This window comes from Carassius carassius, chromosome 42, assembly GCF_963082965.1.
Source record: "Carassius carassius chromosome 42, fCarCar2.1, whole genome shotgun sequence".
In the NCBI taxonomy this organism is placed as follows: Eukaryota; Metazoa; Chordata; class Actinopteri; order Cypriniformes; family Cyprinidae; genus Carassius; species Carassius carassius.
The window spans coordinates 19,529,119-19,546,057 of NC_081796.1; the positions used below are offsets into that span (position 1 = coordinate 19,529,119).

At 40.1% G+C, this 16,939-nt stretch overlaps 2 protein-coding genes across 13 annotated transcripts in view; one reads left to right on the plus strand and one right to left on the minus strand.

Annotated features, from left to right (window-relative positions):
* Window positions 1-96: 96 nt before the first annotated feature.
* LOC132124169 (kelch-like protein 34) lies at window positions 97-2,908 on the plus strand. Its single transcript, XM_059535054.1, has one exon. It carries the CDS (start codon window positions 345-347, stop codon window positions 2,106-2,108), a length of 1,764 nt encoding a protein of 587 aa, XP_059391037.1. The 5' UTR covers window positions 97-344; the 3' UTR covers window positions 2,109-2,908.
* Window positions 2,909-7,216: 4,308 nt separating this feature from the next.
* The window catches only part of LOC132124088 (connector enhancer of kinase suppressor of ras 2-like), an 85,226-nt gene continuing 75,503 nt past the window's right edge, over window positions 7,217-16,939 (minus strand). For 7 of the 12 annotated variants that reach the window (XM_059534882.1, XM_059534877.1, XM_059534876.1 and 4 more), the window contains 7 exons: window positions 16,756-16,931; window positions 15,992-16,065; window positions 15,779-15,918; window positions 15,192-15,295; window positions 12,857-13,376; window positions 8,912-9,111; window positions 7,217-7,731 (listed from right to left, as the gene is read on the minus strand). In XM_059534882.1, the coding sequence (XP_059390865.1) occupies window positions 7,501-7,731; window positions 8,912-9,111; window positions 12,857-13,376; window positions 15,192-15,295; window positions 15,779-15,918; window positions 15,992-16,065; window positions 16,756-16,931 (1,445 nt within the window). In that variant the 3' untranslated portion in view covers window positions 7,217-7,500. The remainder of the gene's footprint in view (window positions 7,732-8,911; window positions 9,112-12,856; window positions 13,377-15,191; window positions 15,296-15,778; window positions 15,919-15,991; window positions 16,066-16,755; window positions 16,932-16,939) is intronic. The other 5 variants (XM_059534883.1, XM_059534878.1, XM_059534875.1 and 2 more) reach the window with 2 other exon arrangements.

A 16,939-nucleotide genomic window follows, 5' to 3' on the forward strand; every position in this document is an offset into this window, starting at 1 on the left:
CCTTCTAAAGATCTGGTAGAAAACATGCCAATCTTGTTGAGGCAAAAGGTTTGGAGTCTGCCCACTGGGTGGAGAAGAAATGGTTGACCCACCCCTTTGCACTCCTAAAGCATGTGCAATTGATGCATGGAGAAGTCATGGGCCACATCCCAACATACGCGGCTGGTGTACTGACCTTTTTCTTTTCTTCTGTTTTCTTTAGTCTTGATAACAGTCGACCACCTCAGCCTCCTTACCTTTTTTTCTTTCCTCTTCTTTCTGTGCAGTGTCTTATTTTCGTTCAGTCCTAACTCATCTGTTCTTGACCCTGGTCTTCCTTATTTCTCTCCCTTAATCTCCTAGTGATGAATTACTACCTGATGCTCAGCAACAGTCATGGAGAAGGTGTTCTGTCTCGGTACCAAAGCTTGCGTCTAGAGGGTCGAATGTGTGATGTTGTTTTGGAGGCAGAAGGTGTGGAGTTCCCTGCTCATCGCACTTTGTTAGCCTGTTCCAGTGACTACTTCTGGTCTGTGTTTAAGGACTACAATCTGGAATCTGGTGCCCACACTATCAGCTTGCCAGCCTTGTCATCTCTGGGACTTGAGCAGATACTGGACTTCGTCTACACCTCATGGATCTCACTGTCACCCTCTACTTTGGAGGTCACACTACAGGCTGCCTGCTATCTACAGATCACCCATGCTGTGGAGCTTTGCACTCAGTACATCTCAGAAAGCATTGCTCCTGACAACTGTTGCTTTTTTGCTAACATAGCAGCTCGCTATGGCCTTTCTGATGCATTCAATAACAGCAACTCTTTTATTGGCAGTAATATGTGCAGGATACTTGCTTCTGAGGAGCACAAGGCTGAGATAATGGAGTTAAACATTGATTCTCTGCAAGAGGTGCTCATAGCTGAGGAGATGCCAGGAGTGAAGGAGATAGATCTTCTGCAGCTGGTTTTAAACTGGATAGAGTGCAACCCACAATCTGCCCTGCACAGTAATGCATTGCTGAGTCGGATCAGATTTGGTTTGATTCCACCTAAAGAGCTGTCTCAACTTAGTGCACTTAAACCTGCTCTAAGTACACCTTTCATTCAAAGCGTAGTGCAGAAAGCACTTAACTACCACCTTCAGGGTTCCTTAAAACCTCTACTACAAAGTGTCCACACAAGCCTAAGAGCCACAAAGAGCAAGATTCTTCTGGTGGGAGGAGGACCAGAGGCAAACAGACCCCAGAATCAGATCCTAGCCTACGAACCTCACAGTAAGAAATTCCAGCCACTCTCAGCATCCCTTCCAAATAAGCTACAGCACCAGGGAGTATGCGTTGTTGGGAACTTCCTATTTGTACTAGGTGGTGAGGTGGTGCAGGTGGATGAGGAGAATGAGAAGAGTGCTGTGATGACTGTTACTAACCAGGTGTGGCGCTATGACCCACGGTTTGAGCAGTGGGAGGAGATGGAACCACTCTTGCAGAAGAGGGAACAGTTTGCCTGCTGTGTGGTGGAAGGTGTTATCTTTGCTATTGGCGGAGGCGGCCAGAGGGGTGAGCCTGCTTTGTCATCTGTAGAAATGTACAATATGAGTGAAGGGTGCTGGCGCAGTGCTGTATCCCTACCTTATTCAGTTCACGGGCATGCCTGTACCACTATTGGAACAGGAATCTACGTCTCAGGTGGCATCCATGTCAACAGCACAGAGAGCAGCAAAGAAGTGCTGTTCCTGAATGCCTTTGAAGGGGATGCCTGGCAGAGACGTTCTAACATGTCTATAGCCAGATTTGGTCACCAGATGGCAACAGTGAGGGGAACAATTTACACCTTTTTGGGAATGTACGAGCACTTCTGTGACATTGAACGCTACAGTCCTGAGCAAGACCTGTGGACCCGTCTAAAGCCCCTACTGAATGATCGCTTCTGCTATGGTTTGACCACAACAGAGGGCAGAAGTGTGCTTATGTTTGGAGGCAGGAAATGGCAGGAAGGACAGGAGGTGTGTACAACAAATGTGCTGGAGTACGATACAGAATATGATGCCTGGAGGGAAGTGTGTAAACTACCAGGGCCCTTGTGTGGGATTCAGTGTGCCATTATGACTCTTCAAGACCCTCCGGAGACCTAAAAGTCAATTACAAACACCATCCCACATACACAAAGACAAACAGATGGCTGTCATGGGGAAGAGAGAGTTGAAGGACAGGGGTTATCTTTGTGTCATGGATCAATGACCTGTAAAGTGGCAGGGAAAACAGGATTTCTATATACCCAGATACAGAAGATTTTACCGGGGGTAAAATGCTGTCAAGTGCTTTAAAGCAAGCAGTAAGGTGCTCCTGGAACTAGGTCACTATGAATAGAGTAGAGAAAATCTTGACATTGATAGATGACTTGTCATAAAGACATTGTCCTGAGAAATGGCAAAGATCCTCTAAGGACACTGGAGATAAGGACAAAATACAGGATGTAATTACAGACCACTGCACACTCTGGTCACTGAGTCTTGAAAGGCCTAAAAAAGGACAGTTTGGACAAGTTTTAACTTTTTGGCACTGCGTGAAGATCAAAGGTGACAGTCATAATGTCTTTTGACGGAGAGACAGCTGCCATGAATGTTGGATTCAGACTGTGAAAGGAGGCTAAACTCACAGACGCTTAACGAGAAAGACAAATTAGATCATTGATTTGGAAGGGTACAAGAGAAGTCGAAGTGGGCAAGGACAAGTATCAAGATCACTGAGTGTGTGTGGGATGCAGATGAGCCAAAGGAGGATGAGGATATTTTTATTGAGCAACGATCAACAGAAACTGCACAGTCACACCTATATCTGAAATCTCAGATAAGTCAGGCTATGCATGGAAATCTAGATTACTCATTACAGATAACATAGTGGAATTAGAATATTGATATTAATTAAAGTGAACTGCAAATACAGTAATTGAGCAGAGATCTTGTAAAAGAGTGAGATACACATCAGTAACAATAACTGGCATAAATATTGAAACTTAATCATATACTTCATAATATATCATTTTAGACCTTGTAGCAAACTTTTCTGGGTTATATAAAAGCAAGTAACCTTGAGATTGTAAAATGTACATTGTTGACATGATTCAGCAAATGAATTGATGCAAATAAGAATCTGAGAAAAGCATAAATAAAAGATTTGACTACATAAACTTTAAATATTTTTTATTACTAATCTATTGATCAAAGGTGTGAACACCAATTTGCTGTTAATAATAGTTATGAGCAGCTTAACCTGGTTTGCTGATTAGACTACTGCTGATTAGAAAATCTGATTTTCCCCTTCTGAACTGCCTCTTATGCACAAAGAAAGGAAACCCATTGTCAACCCAAGACTCAGAACAAACCAAAACAGTTCTTCTCCATTCATTTTTTCTATTACCTTCAATGAACAGCCTGGAAATCAGCGAAAGTCTTAAAGAAAAAGAAAAAAGCTTTCTAGGAAATTTACATGGGCTCATTGCTTGACAGGCTGTGAGCTCTCAGGGGATTGTTTATGGCTAGGCACTCACCTTTAAGCCAAAGATGGCAACATCCTCGTTGGGAAATCCAGCTGAGAAACTGCCATTGATGAATGGGAATACCAACAGACAGCTTTCTCCAGTTATAAAAACAAAAAAAAACTTATGGATTCACCAGCCTCAAAATCTGTACACTTCTCTTTGATGTGTATTCTAACTGGCCCCATTTAAGTGTAGGCATATAAACAAAAACCATGCAAATGCAATAAATATAGCATGATTACATCCATAAAAGTTTATTGACTCTAGGTATAATCACACTGAAATCTGGAAAAAGCAACAAGTCTCTTTTAAATTAATGTAATAAATAAAGTAAACTTTACCAGGTTGTATGCTAAACACAACACATAGAAAACTGCACTGCCCAAATTACATGCCCTACTCATAATAAAGACAGGCAGCAGCACAGATACTGATAAACTAGATTGTTTTACAACAACTTTGTGTAAAAAAATGGGCTGCTAAAGAAACATAACATGGTTTTCACTAAATTAACAATAATTTTGATGAAGTAAAATACCATTAGACATCCGTTATAGTAGCTCTAAACCCACTGGTAATCACTTTCGCTAAGAGCTAATGCATTCCCATGATTCTCATGGACACATTAGTCCATGAGTCTCTCACTGAATCAAGCTAATATTGTCTTAGATTACATACAGAATGATATGTGCTCCATTATATCATCAGAGTCATACCTGAAATATCAATGTACATCATATAATACACATCTTATCATACAATAAACTCTCTTCTGAACATTCAGTATGTTCCTAAAAATCACAAATAAAGCATTTTTGTGTCTGCCGAGAGCCTGAGTGCTTCTTGGTCTGCACAGCCTTCCTGACAGTTGAAACACTGACATTATCATTTGGCAGCTTCGGTTTAGAAACAACAAAAAAATATGACTCTGGTATATCTACAAGCCATGCAGAAGGAGATGTTTTGCTCTGAGAGTTTATAAAGATGGACAGCCTCCCGAATTACGATATACATGTATTTTCAGGAGTCGAGCTGATGCTTCTGACAGATGCTGGGGTGAGTTCAGGGCAACAGATTTGATCGGCGGCGAGTCCCTGGGCTGAGACTAGCAACATGTCGTGATGATCACGTCTGTCATATAAACTCACTGGTGTCTTGACATAAATGTCCCTTAACTAGCAGCACTGTGCAGGACAGCTGCATGGCAGCTTGTAGAAATGGAAAACTTGAATCCAAACAGAGGAATGCCATAATGAAACATAATACTATACTTCAAATTCTCCAAATTTTTTTGAATTGAACACAATAGTGCATAAAACTTCTTTCAGATTAAGCATTCAAAATGAACAGCACACCTTGTGCACAGACACACAATCACTTGTAAGTGCCGTCCCTGCTCACTCAAGAAAGCACGTTTTTGTGCTAGGAACATCATGTGTAAATCTGTTTTTGATTATGAATTCTCATTTTCACTTCATAATATCAGGAAACAGTAGTGAAGAGAGAACTTCCATAATTTGACTCATGTTACAGAGATAATGCTGCTTCTTGATAATGGAGCCTTTGCAATTTTCTACCAATCAAAGCCCACACATTTCACTGAACACTCATCCGTTATCAGAGGCTGAGTCTGGCAAAGCCTTACGCTCTGTCGAGAAGTATTCACGGCACAGAAATTTTCCAGGTTCAGTACAAGCTGAACACTATCTACAGCATTTTTAGCATTCTGTCAATTACCACATTCAATTATTTTGACTCGTTTCTAATTGGGACAAGGCACTGGACCACAATATATGCTAAAATAAGGTTTACGGCATCAAAAACTCAGGACTTAAATATTATGCAGGATAATCATAATAATAATAAGCATTATAACTATTGGAGATGCACTGGTATATAAAAAGTGGCCTATATGGATAAGCCAATAATTATATCTATGTTATGGACAATAAGTGATAAAATATAAAAAATCTATATTGTTTTAAAATAAATGAAAATCTAAATAAATCACACATAAAACACTAAAATGTGCATTCATTGCATTGAATTTATTGCATCACATTATTACAATGTACAAATTAATAAACTGTACTAACCTTGTCTGTAAAAGTCTATATCCGATTTTATACTGTAACCCTTGACTGTGTGAAGTCTATAAACCTTGTAACTTTTGTAAGATAAGCGCAAGTATACCAGAAAAGGTCTGTTTACACAGAAACAAATCCCCCTTCAGGAATTACCAGAAGTTCTGCTCCAAGAAAAGTCTCACAAGGATCACTTAGACAACTTTAGAGACACAAACACAAGCTGCTTTTCTGCCCAAAAATTGCCTTGTCCCATAGCCTTCCATTTTAAGAGCATTACTATGAGTCGAGTCAAAATTGCTGACTGTGGAAACTGGCACCAAGCCAAAGATGCTGTCAATAGAACTGATCTGATTTTGAACTGGGAATATGCCTTTTGGTGTATCTTAACACTCTACGCAGATTGTGGTGAGATGAGAACCCCACATTAGTGTTCCATGTTCATGCACACGCACACAACTTCCACACAAATGTACAAGTGCTATAACTCGGGGCCAGCCGATGTATAACATCGGATCATATAGTATGATACAGTAGAGTATATAGTATGCTAAAGTAGCAAATAAACATGGCAGATAACTTGTGTGATGACCGTCTGTGTCCACTGAGAGATTTGCTTCAAAAGACAGACAAACACAGGAACAGCAGCACAACAGTGTGCCAGTCAGTGTGTTTAGAGTTCAGTCCGTTGGTTCGACCCTGGCTTCCTGTCTAGCGGTAGGCCAGATTTGATCTCCGTGCGACGGCATTGTCTGTCCTCGTCTGAGCCGCCTGGAGGACTGGTAACCATGGCAACCCCTTGTACAGACGTGGCATACTCTGAAGCTTGCGGGTTGTGAATTTAGCCATTGAGAGAGCTTTAAATTGTACAGCTATCTGTGCCTGCGTAAACAATGTTTTTCAAGTATTTAAAAAGCACATGTAGACTGAGACTGTAATTGCTGTCAGAATGTGAAAGCACAAGCAAATGTGAGAAGGGAATTTGTGTTTACGGACCTTAATCAGGGAAGAAGCTGTATCAAATTTGACATCAATTAAAACAAGGCTGTAAGGCATAAAAGTACAGAATGCTTAATCGATTAAAATTGTGGAGATTGTGATGTTGACTGTTCAGACTTAAAATGAAACTATGGGATGAACTAAAAAAAAAATCCATAAAAATTCCTCCATTTTTCTTCTAAATACATTTTTTTAATTATATTGTACTGTAACATGCTAAAAGTGAATTTAGGCATCACAAAATTATAACATACTGTATTTATTTTTAAATTAGTTTTTAAATTATTAATTCATTAGTTAATAGTTTTTAAAAAATTATTTCAATTGAGTGTTAGATGACAGGTAATCCAAATGTAAAAAATTATGTGCATGCACAATTAAATATCAAATATTGGCTGATATATCAAATATCCATGATACATTTAAATTAAATGTAAAAATCATATAAATTAAAAAAAACAAAAACAAAAACAAAAATCTGTCACATATAGGCAGGGTCAAAACTAACTATTGTGATTCCAAATATATTCTGCAAAAATTGTAGACCATAAACACTATATTTCATAAGAAAATGACAAATATCAACTTGCATTGCTTAAATGGATACAAACAGTTGGTTTATTTTATGTTGATTACTGAATAATATAACTTATTTAAATTCTACATCTTGATTGACACATCAATGCATTATTAAGTTAATTCTGTACATAAATATTCCTCACAGCCTCATAAATTAAAATGCAAAATTAGAGTCCAGAAACACCAATTCAACCCTTACTTTAGCTTGAATGTCTAAGGTCCATGATGAAAGTGAGACAGTGTTCTCTGGTTGTGAACGATAACTACTTCAAATAATGTGGTGGTATTTTTGTGTAGATTGCTGGAAGCGTGCGTTTGTGTGTGTCAGACGTGAGTCTCGATGTAGGAGTGTGTATGCGAGAGGGAGGGTGTGCGAGGGACGGGTTCAGGCGTGGTAGCAGGGCTGGGCTCAGAGGCAGGGCTTGGCTGACGGTCCCGCTGTGGCTCTCCTGAAAACAGCTCCATGTAAACTTTCTTCCATTCCTGGAACTCTAAGGACGTGAGCTTAGGATTGGCCAGCAGCTTGTCAATCAGTGCTACCTCGCCCTCCCTGTCCTATGGGAGTGAAGAAAAAGAGCAGTGGAGGGTGGGCATTACAGATACAGTCTCCTTCATACAGTGATTAGGATGTCATAGTCAAAGCACGCCACTGGCGGTTAGCCTAGACGTGAAGCGATGTGGACTCAACCTAGATGAGCAGAGCGACACACAGGCACACACACATAACATGCTCAGACTTGACTGGAGTCCTCTGGCACTGTGGAGCTTCGTGCCCCCAATTAACCTTCTTTCATTCAAGTCTGAGTGATAAGGGATGTTTATAATTCCCTCCCAATGCAATGGGAGGTACTGCCCCAACAGAATAAGCACAGCGCAGCAGCCCGGAAAGGGGAGGGAGGTCACAGCAGAGGCACAGACCAACTGACCCAACCACAGGAAGAAAAAAAAGGGGGCACCAGGAAGGCAGAGCCTAAACCAGGCTAACCCACACAGAGAAGCAGGGTTAAGAGAACCAGTTTGGCCTTACCAATGATCATTAGCTTGTTTTGGTCTAAGATAGTCATTAGTTGGTTTAAACTTGTTATTAGTTGGTCAACAAGATGATTAGTTGGTCTAAATTGGTTATTAGGTGGTCTAAGCTAGTCATTAGTTTGTCTAAGCTAGTCATTGGCTGGTTTAATAAACTGGTCATTAGCTGGTTTACTCTGGTCATTAACTAGTGTAGGATGGTTTAAATGGGATATAGTCTGGTCATTAGTTTGTCTAAGATGGTCATTAGCTCATCATTAAAGGTCATCTTTGATCCTATGTTTTGGAACCTTTCTTTTCTATAGACCAATTGTTTTTAATGCAACTGCAAATGGAGGCTCTGCCCCAACATAATCCTGAGGTTGGGGGTCTTTCCTGACCCAACCTCGGAAAGACCCAAAGGCACCAGGTGGAGCATAAACCAGATTAACCCACACAGACAGGCAGGGTCCAGAGCAGAGTTTGGCCGAAACCCTCCTCCCACACCAGACAGAGAACTCCGTCTAACATGGATGGGATTCTGGGATAGCAGTTCAGATTAGTCATTGTGTCAAAATGGACTACAAAAAAATACAAAAAACACAAAGTTACTGCTTTCCCCAGAACCCCACAGACATCAGACAGACGGAGAGGGACGGATGGGCAGACGGGACAGATGAAACACACACGGTGCAGTGGGACCCATGCGGCAGCAGAGGTCAGATACCTTTAGCGTGCTCTGCAGGATGCGGAGATGATGCACTTTGTCATTTAGCTGTGGATCGTTGCAACGCCGGATGAAAAGGTGTTTGTACTCCAGACGGGTGGAAAGGCGGTGCTCACCAATAGGCGACAGACTGGCACGCTCCAGCGCACGGTACAAATCACCAAGCGAATCCACCTGCCCGTGGCACTCCTGCTCCCCGCCTGTGGGGGGCGCCACAGAAAGCCAGAGTTAACGAGGGGTGGCTCCACCAGCAAGGAACATTTTTGAGTGGGGTTGGAACAGAAACAGGCAGATTGCAACATTTTAACTGTTCATTTTAATGTCCAATCAGGTGTCTAGACTAATATTTGTAAGCTGATGATGCTCGGCTCATTTATTTTGTTTTTAACTCTGGAATTGTGAAGGAATAAAGAGAGAAATCACATAAGACCTGGACGAGAAGTGTTTTTCACCAGACTGGCATAGATAAATGCTTAATCAGGCTCAGATTTATGTAAATATGGGAACATTTTCTCTCACTGTCTCATTTTTCTCTGTTATTATTTGAAGAAACGGGTGCTGGTTTCTCCGTGCCAACACAACATCACTTTATCTCTGAATCTCCATCTGTCATACATCTGCCCTTCTCAATGTGTTTAACACTATCCTGCTTAAAAAACATGGACTAAACGGGTAATTTCCTGGTTTAAGCTGGTCATTAGCTTGCTACCTTGCTGGTCTAAGATGGTCATTAGATGGTCTTTTATACTCTAAGATGGTCATTAGTCGGTTTAAGCTGGAAATGTTCTGGTCAACATAACCATTAATTGGTCTAACATGATCTAAGCTGACCATTCACTAGTCTGACATTCTAAAATGGTCATTAGATTGTCTAAAATGATCTAAGAAGCATGGTCATTTGCTGGTCTAACATGGTATAAGCTGATCATCTGATTTAAGCTGGTTATTAGTTGTTCAACATAACCATTAGCTGGCAAACATAATTATTAGCTAATGTAAGATGGTCTTGAGAAAGGGGTTGAGTATGTGCAATTTGGTGATTGTAGACACCTAAAGAAGGACAGTAAAACTAGAAGACAGATTTTATGAGTGTTTAAAATGACATGTTCAATTCATTTAACACAGCCACCAACAAAAGCAGAGAAAAACTCCCTTAAGGCTGCTCAGGAATGGCAATCAGTCACTCTGACAGACACTGTCAATCAGGTGACATGTTACTTGTTGCTTTGCTCTTACTGTCTGGATACGTATTGTACATGCAGGAGCTCATGTGTTAGTCAGGAAATAGGTTGAGTCACTCCTGTCTTTTTGTTGCAGTTTTTGTGTAGGTACAAAATGTGCACCGTGAACAATATCTAGTGCTGGGTCTTATTGAAATACAGTATATAGGGTGTGTATTTATAGATTATTTTATACAACCACAAGAGGGCAGCAGTCCCAAACTGCGCCTCGCACCACATGCTGCATGCAGATGCAGTGTGTAATGACAATCACATTCAGCAACAAAATCAAGTTTAAATGAATACTGAATAAGGAGGTTAAAACAGAGCGGCTGTAGATGAAAATCAGTTCAGTAGTTAAAAAATAAAACAAATAAATAAGTGCACAAAGTCTAAAAAATTATGAATTCTGGCATTATCCATATGCACCGAAGCCTCATATATCTGATGATATATCTGTCTGATGTCACAAATCATTGTAAAATCATTGTCTATTTAGTTCAGTAAGTCAGGTCTCAAACTTACTTAGCATATTACTTTTTGTATATTTAGTGTACAAGCTGGCAAGCCCTGCTTTTATTACACGCCTGTAATAACTTGAAAGAAAATGCATTTTATCGACTGCTTGGTTAGCCATGTGACGGATTACAATAACAACGACTAAACCAGAGTAAATCAATAAAGTTTTAAAGCTCTTTGTGATTCTTTTATAACTTCTTAAATGGCACAAAACTCTCAAAACTCTGCCATTGCACGACACAATCTTTCTCTGCGGTTGCTGAGGAACATGCGATTGAGAGTCACGATCAATAGGCCGTGCCTCTCTTTTCTCTCCAGTATGTGCTACAGCACACATGGGCTCTGTGGATGACTAACAGATGCCCCCTACTCCTCCAGAGAGAGATAGAAACAGAGCGATATAAAAGACACCGATAAGAGGGAGACTCATTAAAAGCCACAGAGAGTGCTGCTGGAGATCTGTCTGAGATTACGAAAAAGGGGAATATTATAAGAAAATGTTAGAGAGAGAGGGGCCGATGGGAAGTGAGACAGGCAGATCGGTGGTGAGATAGTGAATATGGGCAGTGAGGTGGGGAATATAGATGGTGAGATGGCAATGAGCCACAACAGAAAATGGGCGGCTTCCTGTGAGGTTTGTGGAGGGAATTGAGTCTATCCGGACACCAGACCAAACAGAAAACAGGAGAGAATTAATAGCCCATCCAGAGTTTACCGCTAACTACAAGGTTAAAGCAATAATCCATGAGGCAGATCATGGTCATACTTTTGTAGTAATTGTTTTATTTATATATTTTTTAATTATTTATTTTGATTATTATTTGATTATGATTTAATCAATTACTAGCTTTTCATCAACACACAACTCAACCAAATTTGGAAAAGTCTCAAAATAATTTTTGTAAAAAAAAAAAAAAAAAAAAAAAAAAAAGAAGAAGAAATGCAGTAAACAAAAAAGTTTTTTTAAGTACATTATATATATATATATATATATATATATATATATAAATTCTTATGCAATTTTCACTTTTTGCTCGTGATATGTGTCCAGGTAGTAAAGCTGAAAACTAACAGAATAAATATCCACTGTCCTGCAAATCAAAATCAACCAAGTTCAATCAGAGTGAATTGGGTCAGTAGCTTGTGACAGAACCACAGCAATACTGCAGGGTTTCATAGGAAAGTGCATGCAGCTATTTCTGGAAGAGATGCCTGCATGCGTGTATGTAAGAAACGAGTGGACAGATCTCAGTGGGGGACCTTACAGCACAGCTAAAAAAAAACTGCAACTAAGACACAGTTTCACACAGCACCAACACACAGACAAGCAGGGAAAAAGAGGAAGATACAGAAGCTAAGAAAACACAGGAAGAGATACAGACAGAAAAAGACCCTCAAATCCCTGCACACTACTGTCTGTGAGAACACTGCTCTTAACAATTTAGCATCGAAGCACTCAAATAAATTCACAGGTGCATTAAAATAATTCTGCTGTACCTATACTGTTCTCATAATGAAAGGGGTTATTAAAATCTAATAGAATGAGGTAAAGAGTTTTTAGAGAACTGATTTGAGCTGATCTTGTCCTCAGAACCATTTATTTTCTGCAATGCACAGCTACTTACGTTGCAAAATAATAATAAAGGGTAGATTAAGTACCTTTGCAAAAGCCAGATCAAGTCACATCCCCCAATTTGTCATCATTACCAATTTGTGTATACACTTGGACTGTCAATCAATTATAACAATTAATCAAACTAAAACAGAATTTATGGGTCAGGGGAAATTTAACTTTTGAAGTCTTAATTTGACAGTCCTGATGTAATTAACTCATTAATTAACAAGAATTTGTTAATTATTTATTATCAAATTAAAAAAGAGAGAAAAAGGTATATTTTAAATAAATAGCATTTGTCTTTGCAAAAAAATTATTAACAAGAATAATAATAATAAATCAATTTATGTTTATGTCTAGCTCTCTCTCTCTCACTCTCTCTCTCTCTCTCTCTATATATATATATATATATACACACACTTCTATATACATATCTATGTATATAGAGCTAGACATATATACATAGATATATTTACAAATATTTCTCACGACCCTCGAAAGTATCAGCAGTTGGTAGATATCTTATATTTTGGAGATAACATATACAGTATATTATATATATATAATAACTCTGAATCACTGTTGACCCACCGTTATTGATGCAGTGTGAACGGCTGAGCTCCCTACGGCCGGGGTCCCGCTGTTCTGCCATGCTGGCGGAGGGTGTTAGGAGGGCATGCAGGCCACTATCCCGAGGCAAGGTGAAGCTGCGGGGTTTCCCGGCTGCATTACCAGGGTCTCGGAGCCTCTCCCCTTCGAGCAATGGGAAGGGCCCATAATGTTCCTGCATCATTGTGCGTTGGGCAGGCAGAGTGGATTGACGGCGATATTCGGGAGAAAGACCCAGACCTGGCTCACAGAACACAGCATCCTCTAGGGGCAGGGTCTGCAGGTAGTGGAGGCCTGAGCTGGTCAGAGGGGTTTCAATCAGGTCCTGCCATGAGCGCCGTTGGCTGGTGGACTTCCGAGCTGGGGAACCTCCTCCGCTACTGCTGCCCCCTTGCGGTTCAGAGCGGTACTCCTCGTGAGAGGAGCGAGAATGCGAAGTTTCTGTGGATGAGAGGCGGCCGTGCTTGGGTTCTAGGTAAGGACTGGCACAACTCACCTGGTTCTGAGTGAAGAAAAAGGTGAACATTAGGTTAAACCCGAGTATATGCTAGCTAGACTGTAGGAAGCTTTTACTCAGCAACTAAGCCAGGCAACTTTTTTCTCTTCCATGGGGCAGAAAAGTACGACTGAATTTGATGATCATCATACAACTACATTTTCAAAGGTATAAATCATTCATGCCCTTTAAAATTCACTAGGCTTAAAAATCATGAATGGAAATAATGCTTTTGCTCTTCTGCACGTATCACCTTCATGCTAAAGGCAAGAATAAAGTGTGCTAATGAAGAAACTCAGAGAGTAGACCAGGCCCCTGAATACCCGCTCTCATCTAAGACAGGCAGATGAATAATGAACAGAGAGAGCTCTGGTTTCGGTGAAAACCACCGAATATAGAAAAATTGAGGGATAGGGGACAGATGAGTGGAGGGAGAACCTGAAGCTGTGTTAGTATGAAAATAGACACGGAATATGGGCTAATTGCTCTTCCTGCTTTCAACCAACTGGCAATGTTCCAAAAGAACATGTTTAATTATATAAGATATTTAACTAAAAGAAATAATTATATGATAGTTGGGATAGAATGAAAGATAGAAAAACAGACAGAATGATCGAACGATTGACAGAATGATAGATCGATAGACAGAACAATAGAAAGAATGATAGAACAATAGATAGAACAATAGATTGAACGATAAATAGATAGAAAGATAGAACGATAGAACAACAGAGAACGATAGATCGATAGAATGATAGATAGAACAACTGATAGAACGATAGATCGATAGAATGATTGACAGACAGACAGACAGAGAGACAGAGAGACAGATAGATAGATAGATAGATAGATAGATAGATAGATAGATAGATAGATAGATAGATAGATAGATAGATAGATAGATAGATAGATAGATAGATAGATAGATAGATAGATAGATAGATAGATAGATAGATAGATAGATGCTTTGGAATTTCATGAAAAACAGAAAACTCTAGAGGTCTAATAGTTAACAGTGTCTGTCTTCCCTAATTCATTTCTCTTTGGTAATAATGTGTGTGTACTGTATGTGTGAAGAAAAAAATGAAAGGGCCTTGTAGAAGGAAAAAAGTAAACCTGAAGGAATGAAGGAAAGGAAAGTATTTAATTTGTGTCTTTGTTTTCTCTTTATTAAAGGCATTGATGTTGTGTGGCCTCTGGCTGACCTGCCCTGCAGTACTGCACTGAAAATACACAAAACACAGTGACTATAACCAGTACACACACAAACAAATTAAACCACACACATTCAGGAATCCATACACATATGATGGCTTACAAATATTAATAATAATAATCCATGTGCTTAATTTTTTCTCATTACTAAAAATTTTTTTTTTTTGCTTTATGGTAATGAGAATTGTCATAAAAATCTTAAAAATAGGCTTTGTTTTCTTCACAAAACAAATAAAAAAAGATATATCTCAGTTGTTAATATGACAGGTTTCACAAGACTTGCCAAAAAGGAAATAAATATCAGATGATGTCTATCAAGAGCACAGGGTAAACATAACAGTGACTCACAAAACTGAGAGACACGTAGAGAGAAAGAGAGATGAGACTCAATCTTATCACATCTCTACAGTGGGCTTAGAGATGAGGTGGTCTGACTCATTCACACACACACAGCCATTCAGTGACGTGGTAAGGCCAGGACTGGGGGACGGCACTATAAAACAGCTCTTTTACCAATGTCAAATGTCAAGCATTATGAAGCCATGCTATTGTGTGGGATTACACAATGAGAGAGAGCCGTGTGTGTCTGTGTAGATGCTGACTCACTGAGGGTGGCCGTGGGTATGTGTCATAAGGGGGCGGTGGGCTGTCTTGCTTGGGTGTCGAGGGCGTGTCATTGTCTTCGTGTTCACTTTCACTCCAGTAGTCTGCTGGAAGAGAGAGAGAGGAGCATGCAGGGAGTCATTAGCTTGTTGCAAAACATTTCCATAAAGTAAACAATAATTAAATTAAATCCTTGGAGATCATGTGGAGCATAAATCTACATTTTATAGATCCTACTATAAACAATGTATCTATGTATATGTTCCAAACCCTCCTCCTCCACATTTTTGAGTGCACCACCCTCATCTCAAAATCCAAACAACATCCAATGCATAGAAACAAGTTCTATCTGTTACTCTCATGTGTGTCAATCTTTTTGTTTCACTGTGACTTTAAATTAGACGGCGATGTTTTCTACGGTCTCAATAGGCTTGCAATGTTTTTGGGAAAGGCAGCTCTGATTAGTCCCTTCTCACATACATTGAAACACTTGTAAGATGCTTATATTGAAAGCAAATTAATCTACATTCAATGCACACATATTTCCTGGGAATCGAACCCATAACCTTCCTAACTATAAAAATTCTCACCCTGTTCTTGATGGATTCGCTCTCTTTCTGCATAACCGGCAGCCGCCATGTTGAGACGACTCAACCATCTGTTCATATCATCCAAGCCGTCTGCTGCGAAGTAGAAGCTCTTGATTTTGGGATGGCACGCTTTAAATGCACTGCGTAGGGAGCGAAGACACAATAAGAATCCCTCAAGCATCATCACATTCCTCAAAAGTTAAAGTTACTCACTATTTTTTGCGACATTCACTGGCTCTGTCAATCTTAAACTCAGGGAGGCTGACGAAACCTTCGGCTTTCTCATCCTACAAGGTAGAGAGAAAAAGAGAGAGAGGACTGTGTGGACATTTCACCCCACTTACACTCATCTGTAATGTCATTACATCCTCATTAAGAGTTACATCTCCCTATTCTTCTCTCTCTTTTTTGGTTTATTCCATAACATTTTTCTCCAGCATTAAATTGCAGCAGCACCACTGACAGGAGCTCTGCATAAATAAATGAAAAGCATAAATTGGTGCGGCCCTCTGTAAGCCCTGTCTGTGTTTACAAAACCCACACAGTAGAAGATCATCAATTATTGCAGTCGGACTATGTTGCAGGATTCTCAGTGGACCAAAACCAGGCTGAGAGGAACACTCCCCTCCCCATACTTCCTCCGAAACCCCCAGAACGGCAGTCGTATCCCACACCCTGGCCGTGATAAAAAGCGAAAACACGAAGGATAATTAATCAAAACCAAAGGAGCAAGGGAACAAGTACGGGAGAGAAGAGGAGTGTTTGTTGGGAGAAGTTCCTTATCTTCATTACAGCAACAGCGTGTGTAGAAGACTGTTTTGTTGGGGTAGATGAGCATTAATCTTGTTCCACACAAGAAAGTAAAGCCGGCACCAATTAAAGCCTCATCTCTAGATCGATACATTTTTTGCTGCGCTGGTGGATACAAGAAATAACAAAGACAACTGCATTGGCCAAACACACACACACACACTCACCTCTTCATTCATGTACCAGTACAAACAGGCGTCCTTCAAAACAAACCAGTACTTCTTCCATTTCTGCGAGAAATAGCTCTTTGCATCCTTCTTCTTCCACAGCCAGCCCTCACAGTCTCCACGACCCAGGTCCTTACAGGATATTCGTCTCTTACTGATGGAGGACAGCGGAGTCCCTGGATAT